Raw genomic sequence first — 23,239 nt, forward strand, 5'->3', positions numbered from 1 at the left:
CCTGTTCAGCTGTGATTCAATCTGATTGAGAGAGTGATTGAGAGTTGATTTTCTTGGTGATTTTGGAGACTCTGATTTATGGTGGTGTCGAACTGCACCGGGTTATACTGAGATATGTTCCTAATATTCTGGCAACTCAATTCATTTAAATGAAAGGGACAAAATATTAAGAACACTTCTCAGTATAACCCGGTGCAGTTTGACAGCACCATAAATTACAGTCTTCGAAATGACCATTTAAATAAATCAACAACTCTCTCAAACAGACTGAATAACAACTGAACATTACGATCTTCGTAAAGGCTAGATTTATGGTGGTGTTGGTTTTAATGTTGTAAATGACTGATGTAAATCAAAATATATAGTTACCTCAAAATTACATAGTGTCCTTTACTGACAGGCAAACTCTAACCATATTATGTTAGTATGGCTTTTAATGAATATGAATGATTAATGTGATTATAGCTGATAATGGTTCATGTGGTACAACACTGCAGTGTAAGTTGGTTAAGAGATTTAAAACCTGTTTTTATTGTGTCACATATCTCATATTTTTTTTAATCCGGATGATTAAGAGAGGTCCTGAGGATTATGGGAAAAAAAATCGTCTCGGTGAACAGTCAGATGTTTAGCTCTGAGAATTAAGTGTATTTGTAAGTCAAAATTGGGCTACTTTGAATTGTACCACTCTACATGGAAAGTATAAAAGAACAGAAAATGGGGTCACCCTATTATACCAATAACCAATCATAATATTAACAAACTGTGTAATATCAAGACAGAAGATGCAGCATATAAGCCACAAAAATAGAGGTGGAAAATAAGAAACTAACTGGTTGCATTCGTCCCCTCTGCTCCACTGCATACCTGCGGCACAATGCGCGGCTCTGTGGCAACTCTAGCAGACAGAAAGGGTAGCAACAGTGTGCCATTCCTGCCGACGCATCTCACTACGGATGCCAGGACATCTTCCGATTTTCATCGACTCCTCATCTGACTGCGGTCTCCTAACAACCACGACATGGACAAGACTATAAAAAAAAATAATAATAAATAAATAAAAATTAAAAAAAAAAAAAAAAAAAAAAGGGAGCGCAACAACTACAATGTAGAAGACTATCTCCCACCTCCATCCCCAAACTGCGTGTGTGGGTGATATTTCCCAAATCGGAAGCGTGTCCTACCTGTTTCTGCTGTTCCAGGAGGAGGAGGCGGCGGCGGAGGAGGAGGAGGAGGAGCAGGCGCATCAGGATGAAGATAGATGCCGCATTTAGAAGATCAGGAGATACTCGAGCTGTAGCGCTGCTCTGGTTGCTCCTTTTGTTCAGTCACGACGCACGTCGCCAGTGCGTTTATCCACTTTGCGCTGCGCAAACAAAAGTGAACGAGGAGCACAATTGTTGCACAATATTACCTGAATCGAACGTAAGGGTTTATCGTAGATATTTATATTAGGAGTGGCTTCTAGCCAGAGATGTAGGAGTATTGTTAATCAAGTCGGTTAATACGTAGGCAACAGATAGAAACGTAGAACATTACTTTTGACAACTGACACGTTTCCCGGTCAGCCTGGCAGGAGACTGGAAGTAAATTAACCTGGGGTGACTTTCCTGTTAGCTGCATACCAAACATCTGTTTCAAAATAAAAAAAATAAAAAAGTTTTCCTAATTTTGGAGACACCACAAACGTCATGCAGCCTGCAGCATCGAGCTGGTCGCGCTGGTGTCAAAGTCCCACCGCATTTTGCTTGACTCTCGACCTTAGCACTGCACAGACTTTCTAATGACGGCTGTACAATCTGCCTACTTTGACCATACCTTTGTATAAAACGTCTGGCTCGCCCGAGTTTGTGTTTCAAACATAAAGTAAATATTTGAGAAGAAAAAAAAAAAGCACGGTACCTTAAAGCATACTTATTGTTTCGAGGATAAACACGGAGCCAAACTTTCAAACGTGACTTACCGCGGTGTTAAAGACATCTCCATATTCCTCAGAAATCATCCCAACCTCCAGGATGGAAGAATATGGAGTTTTGATGTTTAATTCCCGTCCGAAGTCACGTATTTCTTCCCCAAACACGTGGCTGCCAGAGCCAATAAAAGTGCGATAAAATGTCAGAAGAAGAGAGAGCTTCTTGTTGATTGTGTCCAAGAAGAGTCAAAAACAACTCATTGGAAGATTAATAAACACAATAAACCTGGTAAACAAATTAGTAATTGCAGATTCTGATATTTGATCATTTACAAACAATCTGATGAAAATGCGTTGGAGGTTTTAGCCACCTAGGATATTTAGGCCCAGATTCACTTGCCAGCGAAATAAGTAGCCTAAATAAATAGGCCTATAACATGATCAGTTTTTTTCACACCTAAAAAAAACTGACTTATAAAGACTTGTTTTTACAAGTAGCCTATTTTACAGTTGTTCCATAAATATGGCCCTGGATTTTGTTTTTTGTTTTTTTGTCTGGTTTCCCCTCTTCTTATTTTTGTTCATTTATTTAGGCTATCATTTTCTACTGCTGAAAAATAAATTCGAGGCAGCTGCTCTAAAAACACTGAGACATACCATATTATAGTGTACTCCAATTGTGTATTGCTTATCAGCCTAAATGCCCATTACAATTACAATACACATTAGCCTGCCCAGTGTATCAACCAGCCTCAAGATATGTTACAAGATATGTTACTATGTGGCATTAAGTTGTTGCATTCTAGCATGTAAATAAAGGAAAAGGAATATATTTATAAAGAGGCATCCACACTTTTCCAAACACCCTTTCACCTTTTTTATTTGTTAGTTTTTTTCCTCTTGGGTTAATTTATGCTATGTAGGTTGTTATTATTGTTAAGAATCTTGATCTGTACAGCGTTTGTGTTTTCTGTGCATTCAAATGGTTAAAAAAAAAAATACAATAATCAGCCTATAGCTTTTTTTTTTTTTAAAAAAAGATCAAATGCCCATGAAATGTAAATGTTAAACCTCAGGGTGTAGGGCATCCTGCAGTTTAAAAAAATATGACAAGTATTTTTTTTATTCAAAATAGCTGGAATAATAAAAAAGTACAATAGGGGGGGGGGGGGGGGGGGGGGGGGAAGTCAAGCCATCCTGATAAATTGAGGGTTTTCTTATTCTTTCACTACAACCTTGCATTGAACTACATAAGTTGTTGGTATATTTAAAATACTGCCTTCCACTTTATTAGCAGGGAATTGGGTGGCTGGTGAATTCTCCCTATTTAGCCTGCCAGTTTACACAGCGTCTGCATCCAAAATAACAACTGTTACTACTTTTTCATCCTCTTACCCACTGTGCTTACTTGTTTGAGGTTGCATTTGCTGCTGTCATTCTGAAGTGGGCAACATGCAGGGCGCTGAAAATTGATTTACTGGCAGAGATTTAGATTTTTCCATTACGCGGTACACGTGTTGCCAGGACAGATTGGTTGTAAACTGCCTTTAAATATATTCTTGAAAACATCTGTCATTACTCCGACAATGGCAACACTTGTGTTCTTTGCTGTCACTGCAGCACACTATATTACTTTTCACCTTTCTGGAGTACAGAAAAAGAAAAGAACAAGTACCAATAACACAGAAACACAACACAAAGACAGTACACTAGAGGTTACAGATATAACTATAGTCGATTGGGAGATTGTTGTATCGCAAATATCTCGACATAAGAGAGTTTATTGCCACTGTAAGAGTATGATGAAATTAAGTTGGCAATTCCGGATGAGGAGCAATGAACAAGATAAAAAAAAACAACAGATAAAATAAGACACAGCAATGGCAATCTACAATAAATCAACAAAACTGCACTTATCTGCTCTACATACAAGGTTCCGGTTTCTCGTATTTTTAACTGGCTTTAATATCTTGGACATTCAAAACGTGTCTTATTCTAAATGTCACTTTTCTATAGTCTTTTATAAATGTTCATGGTGCATCTAAACCATCACCTCTCATCTCATCTCATTCTGCGGAATTACAGTAAATACTACATACTCGGTATAATCATCAGTGCAGCACAGTTTAAACGTGCTCAGTTGTCCATCATTATTGAGACGGCAGAGGTCGTCATGTTAACGTCACCTGTGCCGCATACTGTATTTTTGCGCTGCCTGTCGGCAGATGGGTCGCCGCCCTGTTCTCTCACCCGGGCCCGAGGTGTGTCGAGGCACAGAGGGAGCAGCAGGAGCAGATGGGAGCAAGATGGATGAGAGGAGGATGAGACAGAGCTGCGTGCTTAATATTTAACCAGTGAAGCTGCATGCTGCTCCGCCCGGTAGGGGTGAGGATAAAATCATCACACTGAAGGGACACATGATTATAGAGACGCCGGAATCACAGGTGAAAAGCACTGCAGTGGAAGTGCTGACATGGAGTGTTAAGTACTGTGCTATAGTCCTTGTTTTAAGTGGTGAGGAGACGCATGACACGTTCACGTCATAACTTTGCCAATGGAGCATACTGTATTTAAGAAAGAAAAAAAAAAAAGTTTGCTGATACGTAATGGATTTTAAACTAACTTTTAAAGAGAATTTACTCAAATTTTGAATCTGTTTATTTCATTACGCCCTGCTATCTTATTTTCCTCGTCCTTTTTCTCCTTTCAGACAAAATCTCAAATAGGAGACGTACAAAATTGAATGCAACTGTAAAAGTTGGGGCAAGCAATGTAGCGATAAACGTCACTGTAAGACAGTAATGATATGTGTACTGTTCAACATTTTGCCAAACCATTTACCATACAAGCTAGTCCTTTAATATCTCCGGCTATATCAGTTATTTTTCACAAATCATGTTGCGGCATTGCTTACAGTAATATATGGTAGTATTGTTAAATGATTTTTGCTTCAATGTGTAAATCCCTTTGACAATTATTTAACTGAGCTGATTAAACATTAAGCACACATCCCTTCTGGCCATTTATATGTAAACCCGTTTTTATATGAAGAAACTTTCCAGTATATAACATGTCAAAGGCAAAATATTAAATAGAGAATATAAAAAGAATATAAAGAACATTATAAATACTGTTCATCCAGAAGCAAAGCTAAACACGGCATAAAGCTACACTTCACTTTTTAATGCCGAGTACATTTTACTGCTAACTCATGAATCACTGTGAAGGCACTGCAGTGAGCAAATGTTTATGAGCATTAGAAGCATAGTAGAATAATAAAAGCATATTATGTGTTTAATTTGGATGCTAATTAGCAGTCAATTTATAGTATGGTGTTGCATAAGAGATTGGAAGAGGTTCGGCGGCAGCGCCCCTAGCTGAGAGTTACCTCAACTGACCACAAACTGTTCTTTCTCCTGACCTGTTCATTAATCAAAACACACCAACCTAACACACAAACACACACAAACAAACACAAACACACGCAGGCCTTCTCACTAGAAATGGATTCAAACCAGTGGGAAACTTTTCAGACACAGATTTAACACCACGCCCGTGGATGTTAGTACCCATTGAACATCCTCCAGGAAGCCACGTGAGCCTAACATTATGTTTAATTCTTAACAGTCAAACCAGACCTCAAGGTCACCCATCTTATCAGACAATAATGTCATGTTACGAACTGAATCTCGGGTGGCTTGATTAACATCTTCGGTCTCTATTCTTGTACACAATGAAAATCATTTTTTTTCTTAAAAGGTGACATATTTTAAATCACATTTACGGAGCATCTGTTCGTCTGACTGGCAGGTGGAATTGAAAAGCATCTTTATAATAATAAATAGGTCCAGCAGAAGGAGCCAGTGGAAGATTAATACATCTCTCCGTGGATAGATAGTTACTGGGTCAGCTGTAGCCAGCACAGATGAGATAGTGGCTTCTCATCGCTCAAACCCAAAACTAGAGAGCTGCATGCCAGTTTATGAGTTAGTCGACACTGAACACGGTGTCATCACATGTACGAAGAAACCCTGAACATATACTTTCCATATGATGAGCACGGTTAGCCAAAGGAGTTCTAAATTGTTGCTTTGTTGAGGCTGACTTCTGGTTTGTTAAGAGAAGAAAATGGAGAACATTTCCATCGTCAGACGGCCTCATCGTCTCAGCCTCCTCGCCATCATAAATGATTTTTTTTCTTTTGCGAGGAGAAAACGTATCATCCTTCTCTATTGTTTGGTTGTGCTGTTACACATAATTTAAGGAACAGCTAAACATTTTGGGAATTACACATTTTTATTTCTTACAGAATTGGATTAGAAAACTGATACCACCCCCGCTCAAAATGAAACCAACACCGACAGTCAAGTTAGTTTAGCTTAATTTGGCATTAAGATGAAATAAATGGGAAAACTGTGAGCTTGACTCAGTCCAAGACAATCTTGTCTTCACGTACCTCTGATGTTCTCTGATGCATTATCGAAATAATAAAATAACAGTTTACGATTTTCACTTTGCAGCTACAGTAACAGTCTGGGTTGTAGACATCACATACCTAAAGAACAAATACCGTCAGAGTTTTTAGAGATTCAGTCAATGCCAGGAGAGGAACTTTGAAAATGACTATTTAAGGTTTTAATAGGTATTATGTGTGGGTGTAGATGTATTGTTCTGCAGGTTTTGTTATCTTTAAAAAAAATAAAATAAAATAAAAAGTCGACCTTTTTCTTCCTGTATTTAATCTGCTACTAAACTAAACTCTGTGGAATCAATAGTCTCATCCAGCTTTCGTCAAGAAAGCAAAGTATTTTCCAGAATGTCCAACTGCATCTTTAAATTAATTTACTGCTCGGCATTTGTGATCCATTTTGCGTTATTTGTTATCCGACCTTGCTGCTCAAAATGTCTCACTCAAGCACATGAACAAAGCCAAGCGAATTTTTCTATAATTCTACAGACATATTGTCTCTCCGTCATACAAAGGTCTGAGCGAAGAGAAAAAAAAAAAACATGTCGAGTCACCTTTGATTTATTCTGCTCGTCACTTAAAATAGCACATTATCCATTTGTTGCTTTTTTTAAATTTTTTTTTTTATTACAGAAGTCTTTTGTCCCTTAGGTACAGCAGCCCAAAAATCCATTTCACCTTTTAAATGCCTTTTCCATTGTCAAAGGATTCCCAATGCAATGAACACAATAGGTTTATCTGTTAAATTCAAAATGGTGTCTAAGCACAATAGCCCAAATTGCCTTTTCAATTATGAGCCAAAGTAATAATTACTCTGGAATAAGCTTGAAGGGAAGTAGCTCGCATCATTATCATAATAAAGACAACCATCCATTATGTAATGTTGACAGTTAATTGAGTCAGACCGTTTCCTAGAATCTTCATTTTCGAGAGTTTTTGAAAAAAAAAATACTTTAATCTGGGGTAAATGGACCTTTGTGATTTCTTTTAGAGGATTTTCACATGTGTTTGTCTTTCTGTCAGACAATTCCCAGTGTCCACGAACAGTCACTTCACACATCTCATTCACACATTGATCCACTGGGTCTATTCGCTGATTATGTATGAACGACCATTCTGTTGTTGAAGTGCATCGATTTTCTAGTAGAGTATGAAAACAGTTCCCCTGACAAATCTCTCCTCAGTCCACATCAAATACAGACTAACAGCAATTTCTTGAAAAACTATCACAACTGATGATGAATAAAGTATGAATCAAGGAAGGTGTCTGGTGGTTAGGGAGAAACGGGGAGGGAGAAAAACACTTAAGTCTTGCCTAATTATGACGAAAACTCATCTGGGATTCAGTTGAAACGCATTAAAATCTCAAGACATCTTGAGACATGTTAATTTTGTGCCATCTTGCAAAAGACAGGGGTGACATAGACTCTACCCAATAAACAGTTGTGAAATTGACAGACAACCCCGCTTGGCATCAGGGTTTAAAAAAAAAAAAAGAAAAGAAAAGAAAAAGCGCAAAAAAGAAAAAAGCATCTAAACTCATCGAGCCACTTCATGTTGTCATAGATTCATCGTACATCAATGGGGCTGTTGTGTGGTAGAAAACTTCATTCGGGTGAAGTGATGTGTCGGAAACAAACGTTCCTGTGGATTTATGATTCGGCTGTGGTCGGAAGAACTCTCACAAACAGAGTTTTGGTGTCGAGAGATTTTACCGATGAATCAGCTGGCAGCTCTGGAAAACACAAAGACACAAAGAATCCGCTTGTTTATCATTCATCAGATTGCAGTTTTAAAAACCTTTAGAGAGAAAGCGCTGTGTTTTTGAAGAAAAATCTTTTTTTTTCTTCTTCTTCTTTGGATCACATTAAAGCCTCTTACTCACCGACTTCACTTAAAGAAGGCATTTAACACTTCAGCACTTCACACATTTTAAAAATATGTTGTTAGCCCTGCTGCAGGCAGGAACCGTTATGCATGTTGGATAAAATAAAGGAAAATAAATATCCATATCCTCTGACAACACACAACTGGCATCCTACAGTTTTCTTCGCAAGCTAAACGTGTTTTTAAAAGTGTTTACAATCTTCCTTTCTGTACTGAAAGATGTACAATTGTGAAATGGCGTACAGTTTGTGTACTTCCTTCCTGGTTAGACAGAGGTTGTCATGAAGGTGGTGTACTCCACAGTCACAGCTTGTTGCCCCCGTCATAACTTTTTGAAATGTGTTGCTGGCATCAAATTAAAAATAAAAAAAAAAAAAGAACATTTCTCAGTTTATGGGTCACATGGGTTTCATATGGGTTTTATTTACATTTTACACAGCGTCCTAACCTAACAGGGTTATACTAAGCATTATTAGCCTTAAAGTAAGTTTAAGTTCCCTTCATGGATACGAAGTTCAAAGATGATAAGCTCTGTCTCTTTTTTTTTTATCTCACCCTGAGTAAGGTCCTGGTCAAGGTAGAGTTTAAGCCGTCGGCTGCGGAGGCCGAAAACCTTGGCAGCCTCAGAGAGCAGGCCCGAGTAGTCGAGCCCATTCTGGCCCACTGGGTTCCCCAGCAGGAGGGTGCCCACCTCTCCTGCCTGGCACTCTGGAGGGGGCGGAAAGAATATTTAGGACAAGCGAAGCCATGGGATCGGGAGGACAGAGAGAGGAGGAAAAGTGATGCCGGCTGATCAATCGGTAGATGCGCGAGTAGAGGAGTCAGGTGGAAGGCTTCGAGTCCGACAGACTTGAAGGATTAAACTGGAAGCTTTATTCAACGAGTATCTGTAATTCTAGTGGTGGAAAGAACTAAATACATTTCTTTGACTTGTTGTCATGATCACTTTAAACTCTATTAGGCATTCTTATAGTTTCAACAACACAACCATATATATTCTAGTTAAAGGAATAGTTTGACGTCCTGGTAAAAACAGTTATTCTCTTTTCTGGCTGCAGTCAAATGAGAAAATTGATACCACTCATATCTATACGGTAAAAATAAAGCAACAGGAAAAGCACAATAGATCTTGGCAGATAGCTCTCTGCAAGAGACATTTGATCTAGTGACAAAATTTAGAAAAATAAACCATGTAGAATGTCAAACTATTTCTTTAAAATGATCCTCATCTCAAATATATATATATATATATGCAGGTCTTCAAATAAAAGATCTCATTTCCCAGGATTTCCCATGACTAAGAAATTTGTATCCCAGTGTCCGAGTCAGACTGTGATTAGTCTGTCAGAAACAAACCGTCACATCTTTTAAGTTAAATAAATTGATAAGGATTCCAAAACAAAATATTTCAAGCCTCGTCCTTTGACACCGAGATAGACTGGTGACGCATGACTATTGTCTCTATATGTGCTGCGCTTCTCACCAGCCGGCTGTGCGTTGCAGAGCAGCAGGTTCACGTAAGGACACAGGAGGGTGTCGGTGGTGGGGACGGGGACGGGGGGGGACGAGCTGGAAGTCACTGACAAGGTTTTACCACTCAGAGCCTGAAGGTCCGTTTTGGTGGTCAACTCTGTTGTAAACACACAAATACACATGTTCACCAACAGTACACAGAAAACCTGTCGGGAAATGATCCCGGTTATTATGGACACCCTAAACTGAGAAACACATCAGACGAGGTTAACATACAGAAAATACAACAGAAAACAACAGAAAATACAACTGAATAAATCAATAAATGATTTTTGTTTATTGACTGATAAAGGCTTTATACTTCTGCTCAAACAGCAAAAATGTCGGAATGAGATAAACAATTGAAGGTGCATAAAAAATGTTTTAAAAAAAGCCACAAACAAAAAATATTGAAAAATATTAATAAAACAGTTGGAAAGGAATGGTTAATGAAACAACTGATTGGTGACAAAGGAGGTCAAAGGAAACAAAGTGATTTTTTTTTTTTTTAAATACCATTTTAATCATTAGCTGTTAATGTGTGTATAATCATGTAATTTCCATATCTCTACAGACGATTACAATAATTCATTATAATAAAAAAAACAATAAAAGTATAATATAGTATAAATTGATGATAGGACGACCAGGAGTCACTTACATGAAGAGACGCAAGATGTGTTTACCGTAACAATTTCTCATTGGTCTCACTTAGAGTAGAAAGAGACACATTCATGTCTTTCTGAAAACAGTCCTCACCAGTCCTGCCACTGAAGAATCTCAGCTGCGTGTTATTGGTTCCAAAGATGCTGCTGCACACTTTCTTCAGCTTCTCAAAGTCGTGTCTGTTGTCGCCCTTTGGATTCTCCAGCAGCACGGCGCCCTCTAAACAACAAACCAGTCAAACCGTTTTACTGACGTAACCCACCGGTTCATCAGGTGAATTACAGCTAAGACAAGGGGACTGAATTTATGCTACATACGCAAGGCTACAAAGCTAACTTCAGTTATTTTGAATATTGCATAAATATAGTGTTCTTAATACTGTATGTCATCACCTCTCTTGCCGTTTTGAAAGTTAAACAATAATGCGTATTCTTGTTGATCCTGTTGGCTGGAAAAAGAAAAGACTCTTTCTCCATGTGCTACCTTGTTCTCTGTTGTTGACCTTCACCCTGACGTTGACATATGTGCAAGCTGGTCCATTCAGAGGAGCCCGAGGGGCTGAGGATCCCTTCACTATGGTTAACTCCAAGTCTGAGCCCTTCAGCTGCAGGAAAATAAACAGAGCAAGAAACAAAGACATATATGATTTGAATGTTCTCAAATGAATTATCCCTTAAAAACAAAGTGTAATCGTGGCATGACATTTGTGGCAAATACATTCAGAGAGTAGTAATGGTAAGATCCTGATACCAATTTAGGGTGTTCAACCAACAACATGTGTAAAGTATCACTCGCACTTGTAACAACACGCATCGTTATATAAAATAAATGTTGTGATGCAACAGCAACGATGTAGCAAACAGTAACCCTGCTTGTCTCAAAGGTATCCTGTCATACCTGAGTCGTTTCCTCTATGATGATGCTGGCAGTCTTTGGGACAGGGAAGGGCAGAAGTGGAGCCTTAGTGGTCGCCAGGATAAAGTCATTGTGAGCCTGGATCACAGAGCCCAAGTACTCCCCCTGTGGCTGGCAGCGGTAGTACACAGTTATCTCATCTGATGGCACCAGATGCCCCTAAAAACAGGAGATTGAGAGACAGGTCATGTTTTATTAAAATCAACATCAAGTGAGCGTGTTGGTTCTTGTAATGAAAGAAAGTTGTCTATGGTCTCAGTGCTGAAAGACACCAGGCAGGACTAGCCATTTGGTGAAATAAGTCTAAAGAAATATAAAGCCACATGTGTCAATATGCTAAAAGTACTTCTGGAAGTGGTCTTCAAATGACCGTACAAAACAGATGATTGAGAAGGACGCAGAGAATCACAATTTTGCCACAAGTGATTCTCTTTTGGGCCCCCCCCCCCCACCCCCCTGCTCTTTTATAAGTAAAGGACATTTGGAAGAAACAATTACCAGAAAGAAGTAAGATGTGCGGGGGGTGGTGGGGTGGGGTAAACAAAATGGAAGGACAGACAAAAGAATGGAGGGATTAAAAAGCAGAAAACAGCGCGTATTGGAACAAATAAAGCGGAAGGGGACATGGGGACGTTTTTACTGGATGAAAGCCCATCTATTTTGGCAATATGTGCTGCCAGCGTCCACTAACCTTGACATATTCAAACCCATTGATCTCATCCTAATCTGCAGTGTGCTGGTGTGCACGGCCATGCACACGTATATTGTCGTACACCCACTTGCTCGCAAGCACACCTCAATTGCAGGATGTGGCTCAAGGGCAGAGGAATAACGTTAGCTCGATACACAGGAGCAGTCGATCAATGGAGGAAGGTTTATAGGCTTTTCTAAGTCAAGGTACTGACCCTAACCTGATGGGGCAAGTGCAGTGTGTGTGTGTGTGTGTGTGTGTGTGTGTGTGTGTGTGTGTGTGTGTGTGTGTGTGTGTGTGTGTGTGTGTGTGTGTGTGTGAGATAAAGCTACAGGGATCTCCAGTTGGTGAGTAGTCCTTAAAAAAAAAAAAGGAAACACTGACCCCTGTTTCTCAACCCTGCATCCCACGCAAACATAGATAATACGTGCACACCCACCAAGTGCTACCGAACATGTACGAGAATTGTTAAAAAAAATTAATTCCCATCCACAGGGTGGAAAATTCCTATCAGATCTCAGTTTGAAATAACTGCAGGAATTTAGCCTGGCCGAGAGCCAGTGCACACCACTGCTATAGGGGGACGGAAAAAAACTGTTTGTTGCTTGTGAAAACAAGGGGCTGTTGGCTAATCCGTCTTTACTCTCCAGACCACTTCAAAGCTCCAACATTAGAATCTGAAAGGGGCCAGACTGTAATTAAGCTTCCATTAAGCCTGCCTTATGATGGAGAAACCTCTAACTGTGACGCTGCAGTGGAAAGATTTCAAAACTGCCCTGACAATATCACGGGACGTAAAGAGGAAGGGTGGAGGACAGGGGTGACCAAAGGGAGGGAAATATAACAAGAAAAAAAAATACATAAAAGATTCTGTGCAAGGTCTACAATGTTGGGCTGCAATACCAGTCAGCTGATAAACTTAATGAAAATGAGAAGTGGGGGTAGTGGGGCTAACAGCATGCATGTGAGCACGGGGTGTGTGGTAAGTGTAGTGGTAAGATGAGTGTTTGAGGTTCAAGAAGACAAACGTAACTCTGTTTAAAGACGCCGAACAAAGAAAAGCTCCGGAAAAAAAGTCGGAGGCTGAACTCCCGACTGCCTCGGTGGCATGTTTTGCTCACCCTGATTACATGCACTGGCTGTTTCAACTGTGTCAGAATCTAACAATTAAACACCGACTGTAGAATTCAGTACTAGTGTGTTATGCGTCACTCGCTTCCAGTACTAGTAGTACGGCTGAAATAATTGCCCCACCTTCTTGCGTAGTTTCTGAATGCGGTTGATGACCTCTCTGGCAACGCCTTCGTCCACCATGGACTGGTCGGGGCTGACATCCAGCAGCACCAGGACCTACCAGACAAAGACGAGGGGAGAAAAACCAAGCGCGAGATGAAATAATCACAGAATTTACGACAGAGTTGTTCTGATATATTCAGCTAAAACGGCTGCCTCATAAACAACTCTCAATGTATTTACATTCATGGGTCCGGGCCTACAGGGCCGGCTTCTTGTTTCAAAGTGTCCTTATGCAAATTGAGAGTCTAAGGATAGAAGCTGTTGATTGCAGCAGTTTTGAGAAGTCTTCTGATGCAAATCTGTGATTATTTTCCCCGCTTGAGCAAAACTGACTCAACTTGATTTCATTTTTAAAAGCTCATATTCTTAAATGATGTACGTTACCCTCTGCATATGATGTTTACTCGTAAAACGGAGATATTCCTAGAAATGAGTTATAGTCAATGACTTAATTTCCAGATATTTTTACTACTCTAATTAATTTTGGATTCCCACAATTCAGCAGGCATGTCAGGGGTGAAATATCTCAGCACGTATCTGTACGCAGATACTAATGTTTGCTCATGATAGGGAAAACTGAAAAATGTATGCAATGTATTATGAAATCTATACTTTTATTTTGAACATGTATTAAAATTCTGTTTCTTTAAGTCAACTAAATATAAACCCTTTTAGGTTTACATACCAACTGCAAAAAGCTTGTTGATAATGGTGAGATTAAGGCATCTAGTAAATATTTTGCTGTTACTGTAATGATTAGGTGTGGAGGTGGAGCTTTGGTCTCATAATGTACAACCCACAATTACAGTAATATGCATTTAACAGAAGCATAGCAGAGAGAGACAGAATTTAACACAATATTAGAAGATGAATAATTGCTTAAGCTCTTATTGTTATGAGATTACTTTAGCAGCCGACCCATCCAGACTCTTTCATCTCCATGGTACAAACAGGTTAACATTCAGAGACAACAAGAGCAACCTTTCAGCAGTAAATCTCTTACACTATTGGCAAAACATTTCAAATGTGAAAAATGGGGGAAAAAAAGAAGAAAAGAAACAGAAAAATAAAAAAGCTGCAAAAATGACAATGTTATGTGTGTCACTCAAGTAAAATTAGTATCAGGTTGTGCTGGGCTGAGCCGCTGCCAGCCCCGAACACTTTATCCTGAAAAGAGGGAGGGAAAGAGATGACGGGTGGGGTGGGGGGGGGGTGGGGGGAACAGACAACGTATACAAGAGCAACAGAATATAAGAGATGAGGAACAGCGAGACGGACAGATGGGAGCTGGAGAGTCAGTGCGGGCGAGAGAATTAAAAAGCCAGCTCAGTAAACTGGTATTAAGGTGCAGCCGTGTGGCGTGTATACGGTTGGAGGAGCACTGATTAGAGAGGGCCTGTGGGAAACTCATACATGCTGGTTCTCACTTAGCCGTGAAATGATTTCATATATCACACTCGCAGTAAAGACACATAAATGCATTTACAGTATATGGCAGCTTGGTGCAGCAACAGCAGCGTTTTTTTTGGTAGATCCAGTTATATTACACTTTGTGGCTCAATCTAACCAACAATGGTAGGTAATCGAGCAGTGACGAGAGAGAGAGAGAGAGAGAGAGAGAGAGAGAGAGAGAGAGAGGAGGACATGCCCGTCTCTGGCTCCAGACCTTTCCTCGTGCATAAACATTTTAGATGGAGTCAATGAACAGGATGGTATTGTGTGTATATGACCCTGAACCGTCTATTGCATTTTGTTGAAAAAAATAATTGAAGGATAGCCATGTTTCAGGGATGGGTAATGATTTAAAAATATATATATATTTTCATGGTTTTTTTTAAACTAAAGGCCCAGAGGCAATGCCTTACTACCAACATAAGGTGGTGGTAATGCAGCCAAAAGCTGTTTGCCAAATCGCCATTAAACAACAAAAGGAGGAGAAGAAGAAGCTGGTAAAACACGTGTAGCGCTGTGACATCAGGTGCTATGGTAAAACATAACATGCAAAGACCACTACAATCGTCAAAAGCTGCTAATGAAAAAATGAACACTAAAGAGGCGCTTCACTGTGTGACCAGCTGAAGTAAGTTAAGCATTGTTGCGCATGCAGAGCAAACAACGGCCCTCATCTCAAAGATGATAGTTGAAACATGCTTTTAATCAGCTTTGTCCAAGGTTGCAGTTTTAGAGGTTTGTGTGTGTGCATGCGTGCAAAGGCCTTTGAAAAATAGTTAAACGGTTTCTAGCCAATATTAAACAGTATTTTGGGGTGAAATGCTGGTATTTACTATGCTTGTTGAATTAATTTTCATTTAATCCCTTTTTTTTTTCTTTTCTTGAAGGGTGATCAATTTCAATGAAATTCTGAGCATACCTGTGCGTCCGAGTGCGCTTCGTACTGTGCAGCCGAGCCAGAGCTCTGGTCAAAGGTGTACATCAGCCTTAGGTCCTCCTCATGAAGCTCATGGCCATCCACCATGATGGAGCCTTAAAATATAACATTATTATAACATTAATAATGACAGTTATTCCCATTCGTCTAAAAATAAACCCAATTATATAGCAGTATACAATAACATGTGTTAATTAACAGTGTACAGTTTCAATACAGTGTATAGTTTCAATAAATATGCAGCTTATACACAATTCAAGACCATTGCGTGACTAAATTATACAATCTATTCTCCACCCAGGAATTACAGATGGAAATTAACTATATCTGGCACAAAAACTGAATTGTGCATTGTCCCCGTTATATAAACATCCATGAGAAAATCATACTCAAAACCAGTCATTAGACACCGCTATTAAACAGTATTTGTATATTTGGGAATCCGTCCAAATGTAGTTAATGGTTCAAATCTTATGATCATATGTTTGAATCAATGCTGGCTGAAGACTTTTGTGAAAATGCGATGATAAACTATTTGTTTGCCCATTTTTGTACCAATTCATTTTGAATAAATTGCCAGCTAATTATGTGAAATTAGTCTGTATATAGTAGGGTTCATCTCTTGAGGAGGCTTCAAGAAAAGGTTTCAATTACAATCAGACTGAATTAAGTGCTCTCTCTGCATTTGCAATGTGCACGCAGGCTGCAGTTGTTTCGAATTAACTCGTGTCTGAACAGTTATTTACTTGGCTTTTAAGATTCCTTAAACTTCAGTCTTTCTAGCCGCATCCACAGTGGAAAGGAGATTTGAAACAATACAGCAAACTCAATCTATTCAGGTTCATATCTCCGTTTTGCCAGTGGCAGCAATTAGCTGTGTCTGTGTTCTGACTAAAAACCGTGAACGTGTTCTCCTGTCCTCTTCACTTCTCCACACCCAGAGGCTGGGTGAAACAGTCACTCCGTTTCTCTCTAATCGGAGATTTCCACGCTTTGATTTCCTGTGTCCCTCCTGCCTCCTCGCTGTTTTCCATCTTCTCTCTCTCTTAACCTCTTTTCTTTTAACTCATCAAAATAATGGGATCAAAGGTATAGGTAAGGAATAATAGCCACGAGGCTACAATCAGTTTCCAGCCAATTTACCACCCTTATAATCTGAAAAGGAAGAAGGTTTTTTTTGAGTCATAGATTGAGCAGCAAGAAGTTGCTCAAAAGGTTTAAGTGGGCTCTCAAATGATTGAGAGCTGTTTTTCCAGCTTCAGAGACGGCCAAGTTCCACTAACTCATCACAGGTAGTTGTCTGATATATTTGGTTGCCTTTAGCCTGCTTCTCCCCCTAAATGTTGAACTATAAAAACAAAGACAGGTGTTGCATTATTTAGTTTAGCACCTAACAATGGATCATGTATAGTCAAACATGACATTTTGCTTTTGATTCACTGAACTTGGTGGTGGTGCTGTCCACATTTTCATCTGTGTGTTTCATCTCTCCAACATCCATCTCTTTTCCTCCATCATTCATCCTCCCTTTTCCCTTCCAATTGGCTGGACTTCAAACATCCAAGTGATTGGAAATCTGAAGTTCCCACAGCCAAGCTGACCTCTGCGGCTTCCTTCCTCGGGGACTCTGGGGGCTCTCCTCGTCTTTCTATAATTGGAGACACAAGATACCTTGCTCTGCTTTGATCCCTCCTCGAGCTCTGATTATAGTTTCAGACAGGTTAGGGCTTGAATTCTGAGGAAAACTGTCTGTCTGTGTGTAGCAGGCTTTATTGCAAGGATTCATTGTTGACACAAACTGACTGCTCTTCACTAATTCATTATTTGTTGAGCAACCTCCCTGCCTGCTGATACATTTTTGGGCAATTGCAGGAGAGAACAAAAATTGAATACGTAAAGAGGCTGTGAACGCACAACATCAGACCGCTAATATGCATTTACATCGTTGTGATTTTAGAATTGGAAAATATGACTTCGGAAATGAATTTTTTGCACAGTTTTACCCGTCTTCTGGAAGGCCTCGAGTTGTTCGTTGGTGAGCTCCTTGATAGAAGCGGTGATGGCTTTGAAGGCCCCCTTTAGTCTCTTGCCCAGCACCATGTGGTCTGGCTCGGCTCTCAGGTGGATACCGTACTTGTCCTTGTCTGTTGAAAGCGTCAACTGTCGCACATTAAGCTCCTAGGGGATTAAAAAAATAAGCACACACTATGTGTTAGAAAAAGTGCAGTCACTATCTTATATTTACCTGTAAAGGTCTTTAATATCACAAGTATAGAGAGAAACAGTCATCTGTCTGTATTCAAGAGTCTAATAATTAAATTTGTCATTTGAACAAAATAGAAAAAACATAAGAAACACAACTTAAATTTAAAACTGAATTACAAACAATCTGACATAAAAGTTAAAAAGTTGAATTACTGCAAGAACGTATTGCAAAGAGTAAATAAACATTGATCACACAGAGTCATTCACTCATCGAGCGAGTCAGCCATGAAATCAAGTAGTCAGTGAGCCAGTCAATCTTCAAATCTCAAATAACCCATTTCTCCTATTCAGTCAATATTTCTGCCTTTCAATAAAAAAACCATTCTTTATTCTAAATGTGGAGAGAAATCTGTGATCAATTCATATCTGCTATAGCAGTAGAGATACTATTTGGCCGCTCTGGAACCCACCGTGACCTGCCACCCACAGCTTCTTTGAGTCAATCATACTGTTGCAGGTTGTAAGTGAGGCTGAGTTTCAGCATAGTTGACTTTCTGACAGAGAGCACAGCTAAGCTTGTGGGCTCAGTAATAAATTTAAGGGCAGTGTGGGGATGGAAACAGCAGCTCGAACATTTAAACGGGACTCAATTAATGCAGAGATTCCACAAAAAAAGAACACGTTTTATCTCGAAGGTTATTATGGTTTTGTGTGTGTGACGGCAATATACAGTAGGTTAATGCATTACAATGAACTGAAGCTTTGCTCAGCTCAAACAGAAACTCATTCAATATTCAACAGAGCATCTTGAGCTCAGCCGACAGTGGAGTCATCAACAAGCTGACCAAAGCTCAAATTCAGATGGCCGTCTCGTTCTGTGACGAGCCTCTTCCCTCTGAATGTAAGGAGAATAACTCGCATTTCTTTTCTTTTTTTTCTTTTTTTACTTAAGAAACAGACAAAAACTGCCTTGTGTGAAATAGTAATTTGCTGCTTCCTGCCTTCTGCAGTCATCTTTAAAAAAAAAAAAAAAAAAAAAAATGTTGTTCAAATGAGAAACATTAGCACAGGCCACAAAAGTGGTCAAACAAATGATATATAATGTCATTATTACAAATCCAATTATTAATAATCCGTTTTACTGTCCAATCGGCCCACAGATCCCTTTGGCTGATATTGGCTTATCACAGAGATATTAGTATCGGCGTATATATTTTCCAATATGAATATTTTTTTTTTTACAGAACATAATGCAGAAAAAGGTGCTCAGAGTTAATTAGTAATTGCTCTATTTGTTTTGTTTTTTTATTCAAAGTTGTTTATAAATATTAAATTAAGTTGTTGTTAAGTTGACCATTTCAGTACACTGATGTAATTTTGGACCATGAAGTTTATCATTGAAATGTAAAATATTCTGGCTCTATTGCATATTTTTGTCATAGGTGTATATATATAGACAGGAATTTTTTTTTACTTCCCAATACAGGTATCGGCTCCAAAAATGTCTCGGTTGAGCTCTACAGTTTCACGGGCACTACTTATAGGTTTAAAGAGTGTGTGGTTGTTGGGCAACATAATTTAATGGGAACTGACTGTTAAGGCGGTTAAGTGGTGGAAAAAACCCAGAATAAATTATAAAGAACTACAAGTTTAATAGTAGTAATTATAGAATACTAATAAAGGGATGCCAAATAAAGAAACGGCTTTACTGAAATGACATCACACACATTCAGAGAGTTTGAAGGTTCTTCCCTGGGCTGAAAGACCTTAACTGCTCTCAATTCTGATCAAATAAACCTTGTTTACTGAAGGGACGCGAGACGCTGGCGAGGTTAAATGTTTCCCCCGCCAGAAATGAAACTCAGTGAGAGATAAGAAGTGGCTAGAACTAAGATAAAGCTTGCAGGGTCCCACAGAAGGTTGCAACACAAACCCTCTCGACACATGAACCTTAATCCGTTGAAGTTGCATCAATGTTCCCCAACACCTTCGTATGGGATTAAGATCTGGAATCCAACTTCCATCTTCGACACATCAGTAATTTCTCATCTTATAACAGTTGAATTTCAACAAACAGCTACAACATTGTCTGCGTGAAGACAGTAAGGGAACTTGCTTTGTTATTTGAATATCAGGACTAAGCAGACTGGACAGGGCCAGTTTAATGGCTTCCTGCATTTAGAGACTGACGATCAGTCTGTAAATCTCCTCAAAAACACCCGAGTGAATCAGTCAATGAATCGATATAAAATCAATCAATTTATCTAAAATACATATATTGTATGATATGGTCTTAAAATGTATTTTCCTTTTAAGAAATTCACTAGGTGGGTTAATAAAAAAAAATAAAAAAATCCAAGGCACCTGCTTCGCCTCTTTTTTTCTTTTAAAGTTTCTCCTGAAATTACAAGTTTAATAGTCCTCATCAAAGCGCAGTAAACCAACAGAAATCGATTTCAGGGAAACAGTCTGCGGAAAAAAAATGAGGAAAATGCCTCTCCTGCCTTTACTCATGTAGAGCCCCAGTAAAATAACTCTGATTACTCAGTTTACCAAGACAATTTCAAGACGCCACCCCCCCCCCCACACACACACACAAATATATGAGGAGTCTGTGTATGAATGAATAAATAATACATAGTCAGTTTACTTACTTCCAGGATGTATTTCTGCAGGGACTGGATGTCTTTCAGAGCCTCTGGGTCCTGGTGAATAACCACCACCTCTTTCAGTGGGTACTGAAACACACACCAAAAAGCTAAAACATTGAACCACATCAAGCTCAGAACATTCAAAACACAAAAACAAAAGTACACGTAAAGCTATCTGATATTTGATATTGTAAATAATTAATTTTAGATGTCAAGTGATGTGTTCATTCCAAATTTTGGAATAGTAGTCTGACAAATAAACATTAATTTGCCTTAGCAGATCATTTCAGAGTAGAGACCATGGTTCTCAGGAAATGAGATCTGATTCAGGATATGACTCAGACATGGTCCAAATTAAACTTGTTTGATTGGGTGGCTTTGTTTGACACTACTTGAAACGCAAATATATTTGAACATTTCAGGAAATCTGTAGACTACATCGGATCAGGTGCGACTGATTGACTGGAACTTTCTTTTTCCTTAATCAATGCATTCCTGTTTGGGTAGGTCGTCAGGTCTAATTTAGATTAGATCAATCTTTTTCCCTCAAGAGTGTCTATTCCAGAGCTTTTAAGCACACCACAAGAGAAAGACAGTGGATGATTTCACTGATAAAAAAATGTAAAGTGTGTTTAAAGCCCAGGACGTTTATACATGTTTAACCCTCCCAAAGAGGAAAACCTCCGCGAAAACGAGGGAAAGGCCTTGAAGGAGAAAGAACTCTAGAATGCCGCATAATAGAATAAGGACTTTAAAATGGCCCTGAAACATTATGAAGGAGCAATTCAAAACGACCCTACCAACATGACTTACAGTAATGTTTATCTTTGTAAATGAACCATACGTTAAGACTGTTTCCAAGTCTTTTTCTCTTTGGATCAGTGTGAGTGGATGTGGTAAAGGCGGTGCTATACCTTGACGGGCAGGGTCTTCCTGTCTCGGATCACTCTGCCCAGCTCAATCACAGACTGCATCTGAGAGACAGCGCTCTCAATACGCTTGTCAATCAAATTCTTCCTGTAAAAAAAAAAGAAGAAAAAAAGACACGGGACAAGAAATTTTGAGTCTAACCAATACTGTTAGTGGCATTAACATATCCACCACTTCACAGCACTGACACATAGTGAGTGAAACAGTGTTTGTATAACTCCTAAACTCAGCTGTTTTGATCACTTGCCTGGACAATTTAAGCTAATAGCGAGGGTGTGATATGACCTTGGTGCCTTCTTATAATAAAAGTAAAACATCTTGGGCTAATTATTCTGTTTTCTGTGCATTTTTACAGTAATTCCTCATCTTCAAGTTAGTGGTGATTTTGTAAAATGGGTTATCTATTGAGGAAAATGAGTAATAAGGCACGGCAGGGTCTGTAACGCATACGGAAATAAAGACTGAACCATCAGCGTAGCTCTGTTTAGCACAGGAACATCCTCTAATAAGGTACACTGAGACTTCCACCGCTGAATTCAAATTAGAGCTGCACAGCCACTGATAATCACATAACGATATTATCCCTGACTCTCTGCAGGCACACCGACTGCATGTGTGTACCTGCGCAATGCTTGTTCATTTACTCGTGCAGTATGCTTCTCCAAGTGTGCACACAACACCGGAGTAAAATGAGCGGAGGAGGGACGCCAGGGACAGCCAATCATTTAATTAGGTGATTGAAGAGCAGCTGTTCCCACTGCCTGATTGGTGGCTGACCTTTGGGAGGAGGGTGAAGTAGTCACATTTGACAGCAGGAAGGACAAGCGGCTAATAAAGCAGCAGCACTGAGGGCTGCTGAAGTGACAGAGGAGATTATATGAACCATTACACCAACTGTTTTTCTTATGCTGAATCAAATGGATATTTAATCAAGTCAAAACGTTTTTTTATAGTTAAAAGATGATGCAATTAAGTTTGGGTAATTACAAATTTCTCCCAGGCATTATAAAACTGATCAGCCACCAAGACACACATCTTACTGAAGTAATGGGAATGAAATGATCGTATTTTGTGAGCAATATCCGTTCACAGAGCTATTCTGAAGGTATTTCTCAGTCTTTTCTAAAAGTGCACAGACTCCTATGGCTGTCTAAAGAGAGAAAGGAAAGTTACTACCCGAAAAACTGGAAAAGGATTAAGCTGATTCGTATGAGAAGATATCAGTGAACTGAATCAATCTGACAAAAATCAGATACCACAGAGCAAAATGAACCCGAGGAACAGCAGGAATGAAGAGACAGATTGTTCAAAAGCTGTTGTGAAGCCTGACAGTTTTCTAGAAACCACTGTGTGGACCCGAAAGCTTCAAAGATTTCTGCTCTCAGGAGTTCAGAGTGTGATACAATTGGGGTAAAGCAAGGCCACACACTCTGGCTGAACCTGATTAGGCTTTAGATAAGCAGTGGATATCCTGGGAGAGAAGGAGCTAACACAAGGGGGTTTGCTGTGTTTGCTGCAGGGTGCTATGTGGCAACAAGGACTATTTAACCCAGATGACCCTGGTTCAATTCAATTGGTCGAAAACCAGCTTCAGTAGGAATCGTACTTGCGGAAGACTCCTTAAACAAGCGATATTGATAGCTGTAGAGGCGAGTCTGTACATGATGCTGTGTTGTAAAAGGGGGTAAACAACCAATCCTCTAAAGAAATAAGTAAT

The 23,239-nt window shown here is 39.3% G+C and overlaps 2 protein-coding genes across 3 annotated transcripts in view; both read right to left on the minus strand.

Moving 5' to 3' along the window:
• Positions 1 to 1,283, minus strand: part of atp2b2 (ATPase plasma membrane Ca2+ transporting 2) — a 127,774-nt gene extending 126,491 nt beyond the window's left edge. Inside the window, exon 1 of the mRNA XM_069146326.1 lies at positions 1,185 to 1,283. The gene's annotated coding sequence lies outside the window, so the exon portion shown is untranslated. The remainder of the gene's footprint in view (positions 1 to 1,184) is intronic.
• Positions 1,284 to 6,925: 5,642 nt separating this feature from the next.
• iars1 (isoleucyl-tRNA synthetase 1) overlaps positions 6,926 to 23,239 on the minus strand; it is a 54,907-nt gene continuing 38,593 nt past the window's right edge. For both annotated transcript variants that reach the window (XM_069146433.1, XM_069146424.1), the window contains exons 24-34: positions 21,507 to 21,609; positions 20,596 to 20,679; positions 17,740 to 17,914; positions 15,719 to 15,831; positions 13,306 to 13,401; positions 11,343 to 11,519; positions 10,929 to 11,049; positions 10,539 to 10,664; positions 9,751 to 9,897; positions 8,823 to 8,975; positions 6,926 to 8,115 (exon numbers count right to left, since the gene is read on the minus strand). In XM_069146433.1, coding sequence (XP_069002534.1) covers positions 8,033 to 8,115; positions 8,823 to 8,975; positions 9,751 to 9,897; positions 10,539 to 10,664; positions 10,929 to 11,049; positions 11,343 to 11,519; positions 13,306 to 13,401; positions 15,719 to 15,831; positions 17,740 to 17,914; positions 20,596 to 20,679; positions 21,507 to 21,609 — 1,378 coding nt within the window. In that variant the 3' untranslated portion in view covers positions 6,926 to 8,032. The remainder of the gene's footprint in view (positions 8,116 to 8,822; positions 8,976 to 9,750; positions 9,898 to 10,538; positions 10,665 to 10,928; positions 11,050 to 11,342; positions 11,520 to 13,305; positions 13,402 to 15,718; positions 15,832 to 17,739; positions 17,915 to 20,595; positions 20,680 to 21,506; positions 21,610 to 23,239) is intronic.

This window comes from Embiotoca jacksoni, unplaced genomic scaffold (assembly GCF_022577435.1).
Source record: "Embiotoca jacksoni isolate LCO1_2020_lvr unplaced genomic scaffold, fEmbJac1.0.p SCAF_1, whole genome shotgun sequence".
Taxonomy (NCBI): Eukaryota; Metazoa; Chordata; class Actinopteri; family Embiotocidae; genus Embiotoca; species Embiotoca jacksoni.